This window comes from Aythya fuligula, chromosome 4 (assembly GCF_009819795.1).
Source record: "Aythya fuligula isolate bAytFul2 chromosome 4, bAytFul2.pri, whole genome shotgun sequence".
Lineage (NCBI taxonomy): Eukaryota > Metazoa > Chordata > Aves > Anseriformes > Anatidae > Aythya > Aythya fuligula.
This window is the reverse complement of record NC_045562.1, coordinates 53167524-53188907: the sequence shown is the minus strand read 5'-3', so window position 1 is coordinate 53188907 and position 21384 is coordinate 53167524. Positions and strand designations below refer to the sequence as shown.

The following is a 21384-nucleotide window of genomic DNA, read 5'->3' as shown; positions in this document are numbered from 1 at the left end:
ACAGATCAATCTAGTTAAAGCAGTTTTACTGTTTTCCATTCCCCAGGAGAAGAATTCATTTAGTGCAAGGGCAAAGCAGTGCAGAACATAAACACTAACTATTTGTGGTTTATGCAACCTTTAAAGACTGGAGGAAAAGAAGAAGGGTAAAAATGCTTAGGAGTCAACGCAGCGTATTTGTTTTTGGCACTTACTGCAAAAGTACTAAAATTACAGGGAAAGGAGGTAATGCCTACTGATTCTTCGTAACAGCAGCCTCATCGTGCTGCAACAACTACAGAGCTATAAATAACGTGCCTCTGAAGAGTTCTTAGTTTAGGTGATATTCAGGTATGTATTTTTAAATAGCTGTGTGACTAGATAATATATACGATATAGATGTAACATCTCTGTATCACATCTGTTAGTGGTGTGAAATTTTTATGTACTGTGTTACACCAAATAGGATGTTCTCACCGTAGCAAAGTAATCAATGCAGCAAAAAACATGTAATTCAAAGAGAGAAACGTGTAGCTCGAAATTAGTACAGATTTGGTTATAATTGTAGGAGAAGAATTTACATATGACAAAAGTAACTTGTCACTTTGTAGAATTGAAAAACTGCAGATACATATTGAGGGGGTGGGAGAAGTCTTTATAGTACTACTATTTTATTTATGGGTTTGGGTTGTTTTTTTTGCAGACAGAGCAGCAGACTTCAATGCATTTAGGATTTGAAATTAGTCAATGTGAAGTGGCTTTTAATTATGTATCTAGTCACATACAGGATCTGGAGTTGTTTGGAATTTCTTTGTCTTGTAATTCTTGCTAGGGTTTTACTTACGTGATTTAAAATAAGTATTGTAGGTAATTTTTGAGTTCAGTGTTGGTACAATCTAATATGTTACTAATGGTAATATAAGGACTTGGTATTGTTGTCTGTGTTTTTGTTCTCCAGGGGAGATCGTACTGACAGCATATCTTATTCATTCCCTTCATTAAGAATGTATAACCTACATACGTCTGCCCAACAACTGTTGTTTTCCTCTGCTAAGAACATGATAAGGTGGTCTTCTTTTCCATTATTATCAAATACAGCTGCTTGCCTGCTGTTCTTGAGTAAAGAAGACAGAACTCTCCCATGTATGTAGTTTTCAGAGGGTTTTTTATTCCTTTGTGAAAGCCCCGTGTTTCCTCCATTAGAAACAAATTGCATGCATGAAAAAAAATCCTTTAAAAAAGAGACTAAAAACTTCTTGTGGAAGCTACGGAGTTATCTTGCTGCTTCACTCCTCTGAACTTCTTGCCCAGTTCTGAGCCGTGAAAGCCTGCGGTGACAGCTGCAGCTTCGCTGCTCTGTGCGTACCTTTCTTTGCTGTGTCATACGGCACAGGTAGAAGAGCATTTTGATCAGGTCTGTGGCATTCTGCAAGCTTTGGATCATTATAGGATTCGTTTTGAGGAGAGAGGATGTAGAACTTTGTAGTCATTAGTACAGAGCTTGATGGCGTAAGGGTAAGTGAATTCCAGTTTGGTTCCCAATTTCTGACAAAGGCTGAAATCACAGTTATCTGGGATGCAAACAGATCATTCACGTTCAGGGATCAGGGCTAGCTGGCTGTAAAGCTGTTCACATCATGCTCTTACGTGTCGTGACCAGTATGATCTTCAAGGATAGTTTGCTGCATTTCATCTCTCTGATTTCCTCTCTTGCTGCTGTTTGTAGCTCTCCTGCATTCCTGAGGTGAGGGTCATCGTTTTGGATTTGTAGACGTTGTAAAATTCTCCCATGGGGTGCAGATCGCTGTATAGCAACCTAAAGCCTATTAGCAATAGATTTGTTTTTCTCTGCTTTTAGTGGGTGCCTTAGAAGCAGTCCTCAGCCCCTGAAGGCACCATGGGTAACAAGCTGAGAACACCGAGAGCAAACCTAGTCTGCAATGTGGTGTTTGGCTCATTTCACCCAGGCACACATTAAAGCATTGGAATTGGTTTGCTGTAGATACAAGCACAGAAATGTCATCAGCCGAGATTCTTGTCCTCCTAACTTTGAAGAAGGAAATATTTGACTCTGTAAAGCATCATAGTAAATAATGGAAGCTGGCAGATTATTATTTTGTGTCTCCACATGCAATAAAATGTCAGCTAGCCTGGAGGAAGCAGTGTAAGTAACAGAACTGATTAAAAAATGTAAATGTTAACAATATTTTGACAAGTTTTATGTAAAAACTCCAGGAAACCATCTTAATGCAACGGTAAAGATTACTTATCTCTACACCTCTTTTATGATTTGAACCATTTTGAGGTGTGTAAACAAAATTATTATTGTTAGTCTTCTTTGAAATGTCATTAAGCTTCCTTTTCTCAATGCGTCTGCACTTTGAGGTATCCATATTGGCTTGTCAATGTTCTGTTTGTTTAAATGTCATAATTGAAAGGTTATGTTCTTTGTGTATTAAGATTTAAAATGTTGAGGGCTGTTGCCTTATTCTCTGAAACACAAAGAGGTGTTCACTGGAAGCATCTTAGTGATGAGAAAACTAAATTTGCATATAATTTTCAGACAGTGTTTTTCAGACCATTTTACACATTTTTCAGAAAAAGATTTTAAAATTAATCTCAAATTCATAGTTCACTCCTGCCCCTATGTTCCAAAATGAATAGTTTGAGATGTGTATTTATTTTTTCCCGGTCATATCGAAGTCTTTCTTGTTTGGTTTTGATTTCAAAAACAAATGTGGAGATACCAAACCTAAAAGATACCATCAGAAAAATAATTTAGAATGTAGAGCAGGAGGTAACATGCTTGGCAAAAAAAGTTTTGGAAACTTTGTTGTAACCAAGGTTAATGCTTACTGGAATTCTTAAGTTTTAACTAACACGTAACTGGTATGCAATAACTACTGTAACTCTTCCTTTAAAATAATAATACTTCAAAAGAAAGATGCAAATCCTCTTAATAGGAGCAGATTGTGCTTCTCCTCCAGAAACTGAGATACACAAGTCTTGTGTAGAAGAGAGATTTAGTAAAAGTGGGAGGAAAGAAGAAGGCTGCTATGTGTTTTGTTTTGTTTTTTTTACATTGCAAACTGTGCTGTGGCTTTGTGTAAGCTACAGCGATGAAACCTCAAAAAACAGCAGAAGGAGAGGTGTGAATTCAGCTCTCCAGCCATCATCATCTATGCTCTTACTTCTGAAACTCATTTGTGCCTGTTTTGCTACCAGCTCAGTTAATTGCTTCGTTGCTTTGCGATGAGCTGTTTTACTGGGCACAGCTCCTTGTTCCAAACATCCTACTTCAAGAAATAAAATCCTTTGAAAGTGAATGGTTTTGTAGCATGGTTTGTACATAGCTTTGATTGTAAAGAGGCATGCTCATACACAAATCCTTTGTGAGACAGAGAAGTCAAAGAAACCCAGCATCTTTAGCATATTAATTTTTATAATAATAATAATGTTTGTCACCAAGATATTAAAATGTGTAGCTAGCAAGGGAAAGAGCTTGCCCTTAGAGTAACTTAAGTTTTTATGATCATCCTAATGAATTATTATATTTAAATACTTAATAAAGTTATCAGTTGGTTAGTGTCAGGTAGGATCATTTGGCATAAATAGGGAATGAAAAGAAACACTAAAAAAGTGGAATTGAAGTTGAAAACTACAAAAAGAAAACCACTCTAACATTGAAATACCCATAATAAAAATACAGAAATAATGATAATTTCACTTTAATGTGGTAGAAATATATTTTAAATCTTGGAGGACTGTGTACAAAGTGTTCTTCGATACATGTAACTATCTTACATGGGGAAGTTTGTTGTGCTGTACTTAAAGATGAATCTGAGTTGAGAGATCCAAAAGGTTCCAAAAAAAAAAAAAAGGGGGGGGGGATCCAAATCCAAAAGGAGCAGGACTGCCGTGATGCTCTGAGGTGCAGGTCCTCTTCGGCTGGATGTTTGCTCAGAGCACGGAGACCACAGTCAGTGTTAGGTACCCAGGTTTCCTTTCTAGGAACGAAGGGTGTCAGGCAAGAATTTGGAGAGGCATTTCGGTGCTGGGAGGGAGAAAAACAGGGCCTGCCATGTGTCTCTTCTTGCAGCTGTCCTGGCTGAGGCTGTGGTGAACTGAGCTGGGACACAGATTTGTAAGAGAGTTTGGGGAAAAGAGGGGGAGATTTGAATTTTTCATAGGCGGCGATTGGGCAATAGGCATAAATAGCTCATATCCCCCCTTTTGTGCAAGCACCTCAACTATTCAGGTGTCTCTTCCGTGTTCTCTTTATAGAGCATTAAACTTAATCTTTCTTTCCCTTTCCTTTTCATTTCCCTATGGAAAGTGTTCTATAAGTTACTGGCTAGAAGAGAGGGCAGGTGTGGTGCTGAACTTCTTCAGGTAGGGGAACAAACTGGGCCTGGCTCTGCTGTGTCCTATGTGCTTTATCTTGGGCTCGTATTAAACAGACACTGTTGTGGTTCCTTTTCCATGTTGACCAAAAGCAGCACTGTCAGTGAGCCTTGCACAGAGGGTGCATGCGTGTGCCTTGGGCACTGGCAGTAGCTCTGCTGAGGGTATCAGCCAGGACAGTGCTGGCTGAGAACGTTTTTTCCTTCTCCACACCGGTTTCTTCAGTCGTATCTGCACAGCTCTTTTATGAGGGTGTAATATAAGTCAGATCCCTGATACCTGGTAGATTTTCTTTTTCCTTTGAGATCGTTTTTAATGGGGTAAGTTGAGGAATCAGATTTAAAATACAGTGCAACAAAAGAGTTGCTTTCCCTGAGTACTGGCTCCTTCACTGTGAAACACCACCCAGTTTGACAACATCATGTTTTGCGTGGTTACAGAGTGAGTCAGGTCAAGGAACTGATATGGGAGAAAGGTAGGGTTTTTTCCTACCCTCATTAATTTTTCAGGTCTATGAGTTCCTTGATTCAGTTTCACACATGGCCACAAAGAAGACTTGTTCCAGCATGTCAGAGGGCCGGTGGTGGAGCAGAACAAGTGACTCATGGGGGGTGAGGAGAACTTGACACAGCTGCAATAAATGCCTAACCACAACTTCAGAGCATGTTTAAGATAAAGTCCTTCAAGGGAAGTAGGTAGGCAGGTATCTCATTTCTGATCCATTACTAGATCTGAGTCTCAGTGTCAGATTACTTGGCCTATTTAGCTATCTGCACACATACGCACACCCCTGAAAATTTACAGAACATCTTTCTGCTGAAAATTTAGGCTTTGGTATGTGAGGACCCCTCTTCAAATGAGTATCCCAAGCTAAGCATTGAGCTTTGTGAGAACAGGGCTCGGGATGTAGGGATGAACTCTCACGAGTTCATGTCTTTCTAAATATTATAGTAGGTCTAGAGTATTTTTTTTAAGTTGCCTTCACAGTGCAAAGTGAGAAGCAGTCAGTGAAAGAACTGTGATCAAGAAAAGGCATGCTTCCCTCAGTCTGCATAGTTAGGATCCAGTTCCTTTACGTCCTAGACCCATGCATTCTATTTACATTTTCCTTCCTCTTTTCTTGCGAACTGCTGTGTGTATGGACAGGAATGATTTTTCTCCCCATCCACCCTTGATTTCTCCCCCTCCCCCTCCACTGTCTTCTTTCTGCTGAATCTCATTTCAAATACTTAAGGCTTCATGCAGCAGGAGTGGTAGTATATTGATGTGTTTCTTCATGTGTTTTTTTTTTTTTCCCCTTGCATCCACACTCCTTTTCTGGCTCCATATATGCCAAGTTTTGCTCTAGGCATCCTAAGCTAAGTGTGAAGTAAGATCTTAACATATGTGCATGATGGGGTGGCAGGGAGAGGTGTGATTCCTTATTGAATACTTTTCCATCATTTTTTCACTTTGCGGGGTCTTGGTAGATGCCTGTTCTTCCTCCTGTCTGACAATGATAGATGTGATTACTGGACTGATCGCTACATGCCCGGTAGTTGCAAAGTACAGCACCAAATTATTGTATCTGTTTTCATAAGGGTTTGGAGAAAGAAAGTATGAATATGAACAGAAATAAAATTGGAAGGGAGCATGGATGTAGTTTTCATTTTATCATCTGCATGGAGAATTGATGCACCTGAATGTTGTGTGGACTAAGATTTCTCTTATTGTCTTTGGCAGAACCTCCAACAGCAGCCATACCTTATCATCTTGTCAAACTATGGAGCCCTGTACATCAGATGAATTTTTTCAGGCTCTCAATCACGCTGAACAAACTTTTAAAAAGATGGAGAATTATCTTAGACACAAACAGCTATGTGATGTGGTGTTAGTTGCTGGTGATCGGAGAATTCCTGCTCACAGGTAAGTTTGTTATAATTTGGAGTAACCTTTTATCAGTTTACAAATGTGGTGTCAAAGTGTGTGTTTTGTTCTTTATTTATAAAACTTCCAAACATCCTAAACAGTTTGGAATACTTTTGACATGCTTATGTTTTTTTAACATTTATTTGGAAACTAAAAGTTATTTTCTGTCTGTTGTATGTGATAGAGCACCAAAAATGTTTGGGATATTTTCATGTTACGCTTTCTGTCTCCAAGCATGTAGTAAGGTATTTGCATAACAAAGTAAGACCCCCAAAAAAGTCCCAATTGCACCCTAAGACCATTAACAGCAGCAGTAGTTTTTGTACCATTGAATGGAGTAAATACATATTCTTAGACTTAAGTTTTTCTTTCAACTTAATTATAAGCTGTTGGAGTCATAATTAGCAACAAGGACAGTCCCTTGTCCATGTGAAGTTTTTTGTCTCCTGTAGTAACAAGTCCTTTGATAGCAGATTACTGAGCACTGACAGTAAGTGTTAAAAGGCTGAATTTGATCAAACATTCCCTTATCTGTCATCTGCGTAATTAACAGATAATACAGAATGCCATTTAAATGCTAGGAGAATACCAAAGATTATGAAACAGAAGTATGAATAACTGAAGCATGTTACAATATTTAATGCACAGGATTAATAGTTTGAGTAGGAACCTAGGTGTAATTAAGCTGTGTTTTCGTAAGATTAGTTCTGTAGCAGAAATAGTAGCCTAAAGCATTCCTGTTTTCCATTGCTGATTTCTACCCCTGCAGTGAAACCACAGTTTAATGCTGTTAATAAAGTCTGGGAGAGGTTTCTGGTTTGGGTTTGGTATTTTTCTTTAAAAAGCCGGATTTTTGCTTTTATTCAGAAATCAGCCACACTGTTGTGCTGATGCAACCGAAGGAAGGACAGCATGGAGATGGGAACCAACTCGGGGAGCAGGGAGGTAGTTACAGTATAACTTGCTGTAGCTCTCAGAGTGAGCCTTCGTTTTATGAAACCTCATTTTTAAACAGTCAAGACTGTAATCAACATGGGAAAATCAGGGGTAAAGCAAATCTTACTGCAATTACTGTTAAAATGGGTGGTCCTGCTCTCCACCCAACCCCTGACCTCAATTCCTTTGTAAACACTTCTTCGAATGATGAGTATTTTTGGAGAGACAAGGGAAGTGTGGTTGAGCAAGCTGATTTGACTTTCCCTATGGCTACAGAGTTGCATAAGATCAGTGCTCAGCTTGATCAAATTAATCACAAAACTTCACGGTTCCTATGCAAAGAGTAAATCAGATGAAAACAGGGAATGCACGTACCCCCACTGGACTTGCACCCACTGAAGTAATTGAGAAGTCAAAGAGCTTTTTTACTGCTTGCTGTAAACTGCTGTAAACAGAAAAAATAGTGATGATAATAGTACAGAAATAATTTTACTTCCTTATGGCACCTTTGCAGTATGTAGTTCTGGGGTTGGGTTTATTTAATGATTAAAAAGTGTGGAAAGGGTGCAGAGGACAGCTGCAACTATCTTGTAAGGACTGGAAGATTTTGATTCAACAAGATAAACACGACATTCTGTATGCTAAAAAGTTCTTTAATATGTTTTTTTACCTGTTCCTCATTTATTTATAGAACTGACTTTGCTCCCTCGGTTTCTGCTACTGCATCTATTTCTGTAGTGCATTAGGCTCATGCTGCCACCTGTTACTTGCTCTGTTCTCCTCTTCAGGAGGAAAAGCATCTTGCTGTAGTTGGAGTATTGTGTTTTAAATATGCACAAAAGTTAAGGCCAAAGAAGCACACTGTGTGCTTGTAGCAGGAGGTGGGAGGCTTATGTTTATCCTTAGTTCACTTTCTTAATGTTGGAGCAGCCTACAAAGAAGCTTTGCCTTTTGCAACAGTAAGTTCTTTCTCTGACTCTTTTGAGTTGTTTTCCCAGGGAAACAGCAATAACTACAGTCTTCATCTTGGTACATTTTTCCATAGCACAAAATATAAAGATGGAAATGTCACATTTGGTTCAAAAATTTACAAAAAAAAAAAAAATCAGTGAGAAGATTGGCTTGATGTGTTTGTGGTAGCCTGTGTTGTAAGAAAAAAAATCTGTAGGATTTGTACTGCCTGCATCAACCTGTCCAAGTTCTGACTTCTTTAACATTGTCTGCAGGCTGGAATTCTCACTATATTTCAGAACAGTCGTGATTATTTTATCTTATGATTTAATAACTAACTATTTATTAAATAGATACTAGATTAAAGGCTTAGCACACTAAGGCATGTAAGAAAACAAAGTTTGTTTACACTGAACAGCTTTTTAATTAAAAAAAAAAGTTTTTCTCAGTATGTGCTCACATAGAATTATGAAGAATATTTTTCATTATTATTAATCACTCATGTATAGAGCAGTTTGCAGATTTTCTGTTTTGAACCTGCTATTTTGAATAGTTGTATCTTTTTTCTTAGTTCTCTGTTTCTACATTTGATGATACCTGAATGTTCTGAATTATATGAAGTAAGTATATGCTTAGAGAAAAGAGCAGTGAGTTTGGTGTCTGCAATAGTAAAAAGCACAGGTAGTACATTGCTGTAAATTCTGAGATGTTTTCATTTGAGTCTATTCAAAAAATTAGGGCTCTGAGTCTGCTACAGGTAAGAGTATCACACATAGCTATAATCTTTCTGAATATGGCATTTCCTGTTCTTGTAAGGCTGTTTATCTTCTCGTTCTGTGCTGAAATTATAGCTCAGAACTTATTTAAGAGATCAAAAAGTAGGTAGAAAAGGGAACAGTTCTCTACAAGGCAAAAAATACATTATACTTCTACTCCCTAACCTCCCTTAACTTCTGTATAGAACTGTTGCTGGACTCTTCTAAATGTGAGAAATGGAGTCTAGTTTTTTGTATCAGATGGTTTTCATGTGTCCACAGTGATTTCAGACATCAAGGTCATTTACTACGTTTCTGTTTATTACATTCATCTAACTGCAATACCCACAGTAAAAGTTTAGTAATAACTTGATGGTCAGAACTCACTTAAGGAATGGGAGATCTCTGGCCGGAGGGGATTTAAAGCCTGCACTGCATCACATTCTTTAACCAGCAGGCTGAAAATCTGTCAGAGCCTTTTTATTTTTTTCCTTCCTGTTGACACTGACAGATGAAAATATAAAAGGCATGGGACTGAAGGAAGGAAGGGAAATGGAAGCTTATATACTCTAGTGGCTAGTAAACTTGTTTGGAAGAGTACAAATCCTGGTCTGCAGACATTTTTGTATCTTGAGGTTTATTTATCTTTGTACTTCTTTTCCATATGGCTTAATAATACTTCCTTAATTTCACACACCGTATTACCTTACTTCCTAAATTCTTCACTGCAGTTTTATTATTGTTGTAATTGAATGTTTATAAAAGTTGAACGCACGGTGTGTTTCTGAAAAATCAAAATATATCTAAAAGCAGCTCTTCTGTGCTAGCTTTATGCCAAAAAGGTATCTGTTGCTACTAACTGTGATTATTCTGAAAGATTTTACAAAAGGAGTTATTGTAACCGTTGCTTTATGTCAGAAGTGGCAAAATAATTTTGAAAGGTTTGATTTCCCTGGAAGAAAGGTATAATTGGATGTCATTTCAACATCAAATTCTGCATGCTACGTATGTATTTAGGTATTTTAAACAAATTTAATTTCAATATACACAATGGTTGTATGGGATGGTACCACTTTCACGTAAACCTTTTATTACTGACTTGTTTTGTTATCGAGTAGCTGAAGCAACGTGGGGCTTCCTTGCAGGAGGTCGAGCTGTCGAGTTCCCTAGGCCTATTCTCAGCCGCTAGGCAGCCAGAAACCAGGAGGCGCCTCGGAACTGGCCCTTTTATCTTGAAGATGTTAGGAAGCTTCATTTAATTCCGACAGGTGAATCAGGTTGGGAGATACTGAATCTATCAAGTGCCAGGTTTGGCAGCTTGTCAGCATTTTACCTAATAATTGCTTTGAAGGCCTAGAAAACTGTCTAGATGAGGCACCTTATGGCCATTGCAGCAAGAAGTACACACATTTTATTGGCTCTTAGTAAATAACAATGAAGTTAGCCTAGCTCTTCAAAGTGAATTAAGCTGTCATGGTGCCTCTTCCTGGTTTTGGATCAGTACAAACCACAGAAATTGAAGAAATCAGTAACGCTAGAACCTCCCATAAGAACAGGAGAACATACTAAAACATGCAGATTTTGCCAGTGTTTAGTGCGTAGCCACTGAATGTTTCTCCAGAGAGATTAACTCTTCACACACCTTTGATTTTCCAGATGAAAAATTTTGGCATTAGCGTATTTTTTTCTCTGCATGAGAGACTGATCAGTAGGGCTCAGGGATCCTTGTGGGTGTCGTGGTTTTACCCAGGTGGGCAGCTGAACACCACCACAACTGCTCTCTGTTATTATAGTTGGGCCACTTAGGAAAGAAATCTTACTGATAGAAAAAAGACTGCAAACTAAGAATACAAAAAACATAACTTTGGTTTCTAAATGAGGAAAGGCAGCATTTTGTACCGTCAGTAGTTCCCAGTGAATGCTTGATTTGGTCAAATATTTCAAATGTAATGATTTATAAATAATAGAGAATCTCTCTGTGTTACGTACTTACGAAGTTCACATTTGCAGATGATGGCTCAAGCTGTCAGGGAGACTGTGGGTATTATTTATAAGTGCCATTTCTATAGTCATTGCACAGATTTCCTTCTGAAAAATTGTACTTGTCACGTAGCTATTTCAGAGCTTTTTTAGCAAATGAGAGTGAGGAAACCCTTCTGTGGACGGTTCAGTTATACATGAAGGTATAACTGCTTCACATGGTATGATCTGTGTGTAGGAATGTGGTTTATCTTCAGACAATCCAAAAAATTGAAAGAAAAATCAGTTACTAGTAATAAGATTAAGAAATCAATGAACAAGTGGGTGTCAAATGACATGAGTAAAGTAGTAATTGATTTTTATTGACTTCTGAGAAAAACATGGGGCAAAATAATGCCAGATGACTGGGAGTCTGCCAGTGTTTCCTTTTATGCTAGCGCAGTGTCACCTTGATGTGTTGTCACTGTATCTTTCAATCCTCTTTCTTTTTTGAAAAAGTTATATTTAGAGAACTATGTGGGTACCTCTTCTAAGACTTTTTATTGTGATCATGCTTGTTGGCTAAAATTGAAACTTATCCATGTAATATATGCTTCGGCACATTGCTTGTTTTAATCTACTCCTGCACTGGACCTGGTGTTTTGGCATATACATGTCACTCTCTGGAAAGCACATGACACTGTGAAGCATATATACCTTCTGGTCAATCTGAACAAAGTTAGCAAAAATATGAAATGGATTACATTTTGAATTTTAAATAATTTATTCTGGAGGACTTCAAGACTGGAAATGACAGGGAGAATTTTGCTGATACCACCGCAGCTAGTAGGAGGTGTTTGTCCAGAGCTTTGGGTTATTGCTTGGCATTTCTTCGACAGCTGTTGCTAAGATAAGTACAGTCCAACCATTTTGTATATAATGGTGCAGCTAACTAAAACAGTTGCACTGTTAGTTTAAAAAAAAATAATTCAATATTTGGTGTTGGGTTCTGTTTCCCATGGCACAGACCTTTCTTTTTCATGTTCTATTCTACATAGAAGTTCAAGACGATATTGCCAGAGTTTGAATATTTTGTTTGCTTTTTTATTTTTTCTTTCCTTTTTTTTAATTGGAATTGCAGGGATACTTGGATTATTTAAATCTGTCCATCTACACACTTTCCTTTGTGGTAAGAACTTCTATTTTGCACACACAGATCTAATCTTGTTAAATCAAAAGGCGGTTGTAGAAACTCTCCCATGTTGTTTGTATGAATTTACTCTAATTTCACTGAACTTCTGCAGATCGTTAGGAGGCAATATTCCCATTTATTTGTAGATGTCATTAAACGTGAGGTTAAAACGCTTAGAAGTGATGCGTTTAGAGATTCTGTTCTAATTTTTCTCCACAAATGAGATACAGAATAAATGTTGTATTTCAAGAACCGTGTATTCTTTAAAATAACAGAACCTTATTTCTCATTACAGAACTTTTTCAAATATACAAGATTTTAAAAAGACTTTTTTCCATGTACACTCTTGCAGAACACTACTGACTTAGCAAGTAGAAAAAAACAATTACCTGACTGTAGACCTGTCCAAATGGTTATTGTTCAAAAGACGTGCAGGGGAAAAAAGTAGTTGAGAGCAGTCAGTATTTATTACTATGCAGTTAATTAACTAAGAGACAGTTCTTTGCAGTTAATTTTGTAGTTAATTAAGAGGCAGGTTTTGTTTTTTTATAATTCATGACTTCGTAAGTATACCTGCAAATCCTTGCTGTTAATACATTTGAGGTTTATTCCTCTGGTGCTAAAATTTTAAGTGAATTTTATTTTCTTTTGAGGTCCCAGATCTCTATCATCTTAACAAGCCAATGTAATGACTCAGGATAAACTGATGTTTCCTGAAGTATCGGATTTATTGAATATATGCAGATGAGCTGTGTAGCATATTTGCTTTAGGCTTGATTCTTGAGTTTGATGTTTCTGTGGCTGAGTAACTATGCAAGTGTATTTAGATTTGAATTCTACGTGAGCGAGACAATAGCGTGCTGCTGCAGCACAAACATTGATCCAACCTACAAGGCTGTTCCTGGAGGTATTTTGGGAACAAGAACAGCAGGCTTCCTCAATAGTTCTGGTAGGTTTCATACAGCAGAACCATGGATTGAATATTCTGTCTTCAGTGGATCTCGTTCTTTAACCCTAGCCCTGTGAACACATACTGAGACATCTTCATTCTTACACGCATGGAGTGGCACTGAGAATAAAACATGAAATATATATATATATATATAAAATAATAATAATAATAAAAACAGTTGAGCAGATTACCACATTTACTTACTCTGTATCTTTAAATAATCAGAATTAATAAAATGCTCAGTACATATCCACAAAAGAGATTACTTTGTTAATTAGTTTGTTCTGCACAGCATATTTTCCTCCTTATATGGGGTTTTGTTGGCTGTACCATCTCCATGTTGACGGTGTAGTCCTGTCATCAGCATTAGTAGATGAATGTGTATGTGTGCACCAAGAGTAAAAGTGTTTTAAAGCACTTTGAAAAAGGACTAGCAAGTCATTCTTTCACATTTGAAAACTTAACCGACATAATACAAATGGATCTCAACTTTTTTTCAATTTCCATTATGTTTGTTTATATTCGATTTCCAATTTTATGTGGTTTTGTGGGTTGTTGCCACGTAGACTATCAAAAGTCACTGAGCTTTGAAAGAGTAATTTGTTTACTTCAGCAGCAAATATAGACTCAGTCACAGTACTTCGTTATTCATAGAGGGGAACTGGAGTGTGGAGCAGTTTGTCAATTTAAAAATGTTTTTCTCAGTACAACATTTTTTCAAGTTGTGAAGTAATGACTCTTAAATTAACAAACATCAGGTTGACTAAGCTTTTTTCTTTTCCTCTCTTTGTCTTTCTCCTTTTCTCCCGCATGATGTGCTCAGATTGGTTCTCTCATCTGTTTCGGACTACTTTGCAGCAATGTTTACCAATGATGTACGGGAAGCAAGACAGGAGGAAATCAAGATGGAAGGTGTGGAGCCAAATGCATTGTGGGCTCTGGTTCAATATGCATATACAGGTAATTAGAACGAAAATGGCAATTTGATGTAATGAATTGTCCTCCTGTGAGCATTATATTCCATTACTAGATTTCAAATGCTCTTTGGAATTATCATTCACATAATTTAATTCCGCATTTACATTAAAAAACCCATTGCTGTTACCTGAGGCAACCTGGTTAGATGTAGTTTTTCTGATAATACTATATGCAGATAGTTAAAAGATTAATTCAATATTTCAAATGTATTATGAATGATGAAAAAATGAAATCCTGATTTCATTAGGATTCCCTTTACTTGTATCATTATAGGTGCTGATTTGGAAAAGCTGGTTATCTAAAGTTGAAGGTGATATTTGCCAAGCCTTATGTTCTGTTACACAATCTGTAAATAATTCTGTTGCATCTGAGTTTGGGGGAATTTTACAAATCATAAAAGCAAAATTGTATCATCTGCTTTTTAATGTTGATAGGTCGCCTTGAATTAAAAGAAGATAATATTGAGTGCCTGTTGTCTACAGCTTGCCTTCTTCAGCTCTCTCAGGTTGTGGAAGCATGCTGTAAATTCCTCATGAAGCAGCTTCACCCATCCAATTGCCTTGGAATCCGGTCGTTTGCTGATGCACAGGGTTGCACTGACTTGCACAAAGTGGCTCACAATTACACTATGGTATGTTGTTCTTTTAAGAATCATCCAGTTATTTTAATAAGGAAAATACAAAATGTTTGTCTGAGTAAAATAGCAATGTTTTTCCTACAGAAAGCCTTGACCATTTTCCAAACAAGAATGCACATATGTTACCATGATGAGAAATGACAGAATAACTGTAAAGTTGCTGGTTTAGAGTTGGAAGAAAGCAGGCATGCATAATGTTTCCTTGTAATGGCAGTGGAATTGTGTGATACATGTTCAATAAAATCATTCAAAGGCTAGTTCGTATTTCTGTCAGTCAAAAACTACACCCTTAAACAGGGGGCTAGCTACCGTCATCTAGTCCAAAATAACAGATCAATAAATCAAAAAAAATTCATAATGAGCTGGAGTAGTCAGGTTCTAGGTTACACCTGGGGTATAAATGTAAGTATTCACCAAAATAGATTCTGTATTATACTTGATTTCTTAGTAATAGAATATCAGCATGACATCAAACAATTTGATCTTAGGCTATATGTGGCCAAATGCAAATTTGCCAGTGATATTTGCAGAGTTCATTTAGAGAGAGAATGACCTGCCAACTTAATTAAATTTCATCTTTTCAATAATCATGCTTTTATTTTAATGTAAATGTTCTTTTCCTTCTCACATAGCATATTTTAGTAATGTTATCAGCAGAAGGCAGGATACTTATCTCTGAGTTAAGCCAGAGAGTCATCTGATATTTGCAGAGTTTTGTGAGGTATTTTTCTCTCTTCTTGATGAAATTTTGCCTGTGTAAGCTCCTGGGACCTGAATGAGGTCATGGAGATAATGCATTAGTGATGTGGGAATGGAGATAGCACTTAATTTGCCTGTGTAGTTTGGGGTTGCAGTGTCATTATGTTTAGATAAACCAAGAGGTTTAATTTTTTGTCCAGCAATTACTATTAGAAGCCCACGGCTTTCCTTCTGCTTTCTGAATTTGTGCAGTTTTAGAAAGTGCTGTTGCCTTTTTTGTTTCTTTTTGTCTTAAAGTAAATTTAGTTTAGTATTTATTACAGTTTAAAGTAGCCATCCCTTTTCCAATGATATCATTGTTCTTCCTCAGTAAGTGGATCTCTAATCTTTTAAAATTATGTGCACATAGAAATTTACGAAAAGAAGTCAATAAATATTGCACAGATTGTAACTTACATGGTTCCATTCTTGACCTTGATTATTGCTCAAATGAAAACGAGAAGACTTCAATTAGATAGTTAGATGAAACAGCAAAGATAAATGTGTTTTATGGCTTTGAGGACTATTAGGGTTAACATAGAGAGAAACAGTGACACGAAAAGCACAAAGAGAGAGTTCCTCCTTTGACCTGTTTGTTCTTTTTCAGAATAAGTCTGTGTTATTTCGATGGCCCTCACAACCTTTATTAGTCAACTGCAAAGCTCAGAAAGTTAATAAATGTTAGACTACTGTATCGTTAAGATCACTATTAGGGATTGTAGTTATACTACTTTGGCATTTTTTTGGCTTTTTATGGGAGAAGAGTCTATGAACTTCTCTCTTACAGCATCTTTCTTTTGCTCAGACTCCAGGAAAATAGTTCTATGCTTTCTGGCCGTTGTTTACTTCAGTGGCAAAATTGTTGCTTTTAAGGCTTTGATGTGGATGAAATTTAAATTAGGTGGATTTTAAAAAGCCATTTTCAAAACTAATTAGTTGTGCTAGATGGATTCTTCCCAAGTCCTCTTTTAATGTTGTTTAGTTCCAATGGAGACATGAAATTGAATTTTTGTAATAATGAGTAATAGAGAAGCAGCTTCTTTAGCTTGAAATGAATGTTGCTATGGAAACTGCATAGAAATATATAGTCCAATTGAATTGTCAATTAAAATAAATCCCCAAGTAATTTCATTTGTTTAAAAGCTGTTTGAAAGAAGCAAATGTTCAGCAGTACTAAGTGTTGGCCACTCAGTGCTCTTTCCATTAAGAAGTGTTAGAGCATAAGGGTTAAGCACACTGGTAGTACCTGTAAATTCTGCTTGTTAAAACAGTGAAATAATTATATGCTGCAATAATGAGGGATTATACTGAGTAGTTATATACTTCTGGCTTTTCCATGTAATTGTGCTCCTTTTTGAAGTAGGAGGTAATGAATAATACAAAATGGTTGTATTTTAATTTATATATGTTTTATTTGGTGAGATTTTCTTTCCCTTTTACAAAATGAAATTGTCATATACCCGTTTTTCTTCAATTAAAGCAACTTCTCAGTTTTAACAGTTTTGATGACACATGCATTATTTTGATTAGCATCTCACCAGCTTAATTAAAATATTTCTTTACATGAAGACCAGAAATTCAGATGAGATGAGCATTTGGTTAAACTGAAGGACCAATCAGTGAGTTATCCCAGTAGGCTTCCCTCTGTTAATAGACCTGCTCTGTCTAAATAATATTCATTAGTGTCACTGGAAAACATTAGCATGATTTTGTGGCATGTTTTTAATTGCACCCTACAATGTGATTAAAAATATAAACGAGTAAGATGGATTTGAATGCTGCATCTCTTCATATCAGAGGGTATAGATGTATGTTACGCTAAAAGGGTTTCAGTGTTGCGTTATTTTATTGGGTACTCTGTAGACAGTTAAGCTGTTTATTCAGAAGAGAGAACTTTTCAAGGTTATCACCAAAACAGGTCATTTTTTTGACACTGCAAGCTAAGCAAAGCTTGAAAAATCCTCAGGGTGCATTAAGTGAAATATGAAATAAACTGAAGTGATCAGTTGTGGGTGTAATGCTCTTTAAAGAGCAATTCTGTATTTGATTTTTATGCATCAGGTTTAAAATACAGTTGATGGGATCATGAGATGTGTTTAGATCAAGGTATCTTTTGTACAAAGATTATCCTGTTTTGTTATAGTTTTTACATAGCATTGGGGTCATACAGTTATAAATCTAGAAATTTTATTAGGCTAGGCAGTAGTATATCTGTTCACATTAATTCATAATGCCTTTTCAAACAGAGTGCCTTCTGTGCATTTTTCATGCCCTCTAGCATAATGCCTGCTGATGAATTTTAGCTGTCCTCAGGTCAGAGAAACAGCTGTTTTGTCTTCTTATTTGTTTGAATTTGTTTGAAATAGTTGATAATGTACCTTGGATGAAAACCATTCACTCCTCTTTCACACAAAAGGGAAGTTAATATTTTCAGATGAGAAAACGATAGCCAATGTTATTTTCATAACATGAAATATCTGTGGTGAGTAGAGAGAGAGCTGTTCTTAGGTAAGTGTCAGTAATTTCATCGGTAGCCAAATTTGTACTTTCTTAATTACAAATTAAAAAAAAAAAAAATACTTTAAACATTAAATGTGATAGTGCTTAAGACAATCCATCCGTAGACAGCTTTGTAATCTTTGTTTCTCACCTCTCCACACATTAAAGCATAGTGAAAAATCATGTTGCATTTAATCAGAAATCTCCTGGATATGAAAAGGCAAGAAATTTCAACACTTTTTTGTCTACTGAAGGCCAGACCCAAAATTTGTGTCAATGCCTAAAACGAGGATTTTATATTCTTGCACCTGAAATTGTAGTACCCTGCTCAGTGATTTTGCAAATAGTTGTACACTTGTTTTCACCTGTGAAAACTTGGGGTATTTCTGTCTTTTAAGTTCCCTGAGTACAGTTCTGACTAGCACAAAAGATCAGTATTGCCTTGGTGAGACTAAATAGTTTTCTGCATGCTGCCCAGCCTGTTTCAGAATCCCAAAACTGAGAGAGGTGCAAAGCTGCAATAGTTGTACTCTAAACAAACCAAGGGCATGCCAAGAACAGTTAGGTTGGTTTATTGCTAAACAGAGCAGTCAAAGCTGTCTAAAAGAAAAGTAGCTGCCATCCTCTCTGTGTCTGCCTCTAACACTTTACCAGGAGGTCAGATAGCTCAGTTCTTGGTTAATGCATACCTCAGCTGACCAAAGCAGCCATTAGATGACAAAATTAGATTCTCCTTCAGATCCTGTGAGTCAAGCACCTCTTGTTTTTCAGTTTTGCCCAAGTTTGGAGTTCAAACAGATCCCTGTGGTTAGAGCTTCCTGTGGGACTCCTGTGTACAGTTCGTCTCAGCCTGTGGGGTACTTTGATGCACTCTGAGATTTTAATCCTTCTGATACAGTACAGAGGGAGCCTAACTATCTAACTGGATTCAACTGTGGGGATTAAGTATCACTTTAAAATAAATACCATGACCTCCTTCATGTGCTCCTAATATTTTTTTGCTCTGTACCAAGACAGACCTCTGGTTAAGAATATCAGTATTATTCACTCTGCAGCTGCTGAAGGGTGAATTTAAGGTTATGGTCTGGATGAACAGTGCCACTGTGTCCCTGTTTTAGCCAGTACATAAAATTCAGGCTACTCATTTGATAAAGTTTCCAACCAACACTGCAGACCATTTGTTCTCTGAAATATCCTCTTCTTCCACAGAGAGTTCCCATAAGAAGAAGGAAAGCAAAGGCTAATGAGGAGGTTAAGAATGCTAGGAGATGACACACTGGCTCCTCCTTTTTGTCTTCAGAATCTCTGTCTGTAGAAGAAGAGGAATTGTCAGATTTTGATCCTTTAAAAAAAAAAAAAAAAAAAAAAGCAAAACAGACATAGGCCAAAGATTGTGGCTGTATTCCCAGTGGAATGCTTTGATACTGTGCTCACAAGGAGTCTGCTTTAAAAATAGAATGGGAGCAAGAGGAAGTTGAATTTGTTCCCATCAGAAAGCAATTGTCTACAAGCAACAAGAAGGAAAAACAGGCTTTTTACACACAACAGCTGTTGAAGTGATAAAATCCAGTTGGAAAAAAGCTTTCTAAAGAAGATTGTTAACTGTCTTATACAAGATCAGCTTGTCATTGCCTTCAGAGACAAAGGAAACTTTCCATGCAGGTGCTTTCCCCTTCCTCTTCCTGTGACCCGGATAGACAATATGGGAAGTTTAAGGTAGTAAGTGTTGGCTTTTCTTTTTGGCACTGCTTTACATTCAGCATGTATACTGCTGTAGATTTTGCAGTAAATTCAGCAAAACTGGAAGGACAGCTCCAGCTTGCATACGCTCTACTCAGATTCAACCAAAAAGCAGCCATGAAAGAAATGACCTCAGTGGAATCTGAATTTCTGTGAATGGCGTGTCTAAACCGGAAAAAAATTTGATGATTTTTCAGCTTCAATTTACTCCCAGAGTAAAATAAATAAAAGTGTGTGTGGGTAGTGCTACAGAGTATTTGTATGCTCCTTTCACCATTTTTAATATCTGTATTTATTCATTTTTTTAACTTCAATTTTGTAATACACGGAGTTAATTGAAAAGGAAAACAGAATTCTGTCTCCCTTGTAACCTGTTAACAATTTTCATACAGAAGCATTTTGTTTGCATAGCCAGTTGGATCTCTCTACTAGGAAAGCTTTTCAGATACTAAATCTCAAAGTTTCCTTTCCAAATTCTGTCCAGGAATACACAGTTATTATGTGCACAGATTAACACTTCCAGTTATTTTTCTAATGTTTCCTATTCTTAAATCAACTCCAGAGTTACCCATGTAGTGGAGCCACTTTAATCTTTCCTCTTCTATCTTCTAGCGTAATTATGTGTGTAGCTTTCAAATAAGATGGATTGTTTTAATCCTTACTATTTTTTTCCTTTTGCTCAATATTGTTCAGCTCATTAGTATTTTTGGAATACTGAGGCACTCCACTTTGAATTTAATGATTAGATTAAGCAATAACCTTTTTTTGCTTTGTTGTCATGGTGTCCTTTGGCATATGCAATGCCAAACTGTGCTGTGTGTTGTTTTTTTTTTCCATTTTGTTGCTAAATTTATACCTGTTTTGCAGTGCTGGTCCTGCTTATGTTCACAACTTGATCCCAATTTTTCACCCTAAAGATGCTATTTTTTTCCCAGCTTCTAATGCAGAGGTTTTTCATTAGTGTGCATTTCTTTCTAAGTCAATAAACAAGACACTAAAGAAGGGTGATTTTGGTATTTGGTCCAGTTAGACTTCCCCATCTGTGGATCTAACGCGTTTTATCCTCCTCATATTTTATAAGCATAGGTAGCAAAACCAGAATGCAGTTGTTTAGCTATCTAGCAATTAACAACCCATTCACTAAATTGATTGTAATGCTGTTTTATTGTAATGAATCTACTCTCAGTTTGGAGTATGAGTTAATTGGGTTTTGAGCTATCAAAGTATAAGAACATGTTGTGATTTATAAACTGCTTCTACTTTCCTTTCCTGTTCTGCCTTGTAAAGGTGTACAGGGAAAGAATATAGATCATCTCACCCTTTTCTCTTGCATTCCAAAAAAACATTCAGGTTTCTCACTGTATGCTCTTAATGTTGATTGTATTTCTATATTTTTCTGCTGTGTCTGTCTAAGCCTGTGAGAATCCATATAGAATATTCTGCAAGTCCTTTTGTTCTGTGGTAATGGGATATCACTACGAGAAGTGCTCTATATTGTGAACTTTCTTCCTTTGAAGTAAGAATCTGTTGCTGGAAATGACATAAGTTTAAAAAATTGAATACTCCTATCAAAGTAAATATTGTTAATAAATCAGACTGTACAATATTGTGGATTCTTTGTATGTTTTTCTCCCCCTCAGTCTATCAGATCAGCTGTATAAAACCTGAAAAATAGTTGAATAAACTTCAAATGTCCAATTGAAAATGAACAATGAAATTGTCAGTGTTCTTTATTTCCTCTGAAAACTTGAATCAC

General features: G+C 36.7%; 1 protein-coding gene across 3 annotated transcripts in view; it reads left to right on the top strand.

Annotated features, from left to right (window-relative positions):
* KLHL5 (kelch like family member 5) overlaps window positions 1-21384 on the top strand; it is a 54183-nt gene that overhangs the window by 18974 nt on the left and 13825 nt on the right. For 2 of the 3 annotated variants that reach the window (XM_032187239.1, XM_032187238.1), the window contains 3 exons: window positions 6106-6288; window positions 13860-13996; window positions 14449-14645. In XM_032187239.1, the coding sequence (XP_032043130.1) occupies window positions 6146-6288; window positions 13860-13996; window positions 14449-14645 (477 nt within the window). In that variant the 5' untranslated portion in view covers window positions 6106-6145. Of the gene's footprint in view, window positions 1-309; window positions 331-6105; window positions 6289-13859; window positions 13997-14448; window positions 14646-21384 lie in introns of those variants that run through there. The other variant, XM_032187240.1, reaches the window with a different exon arrangement.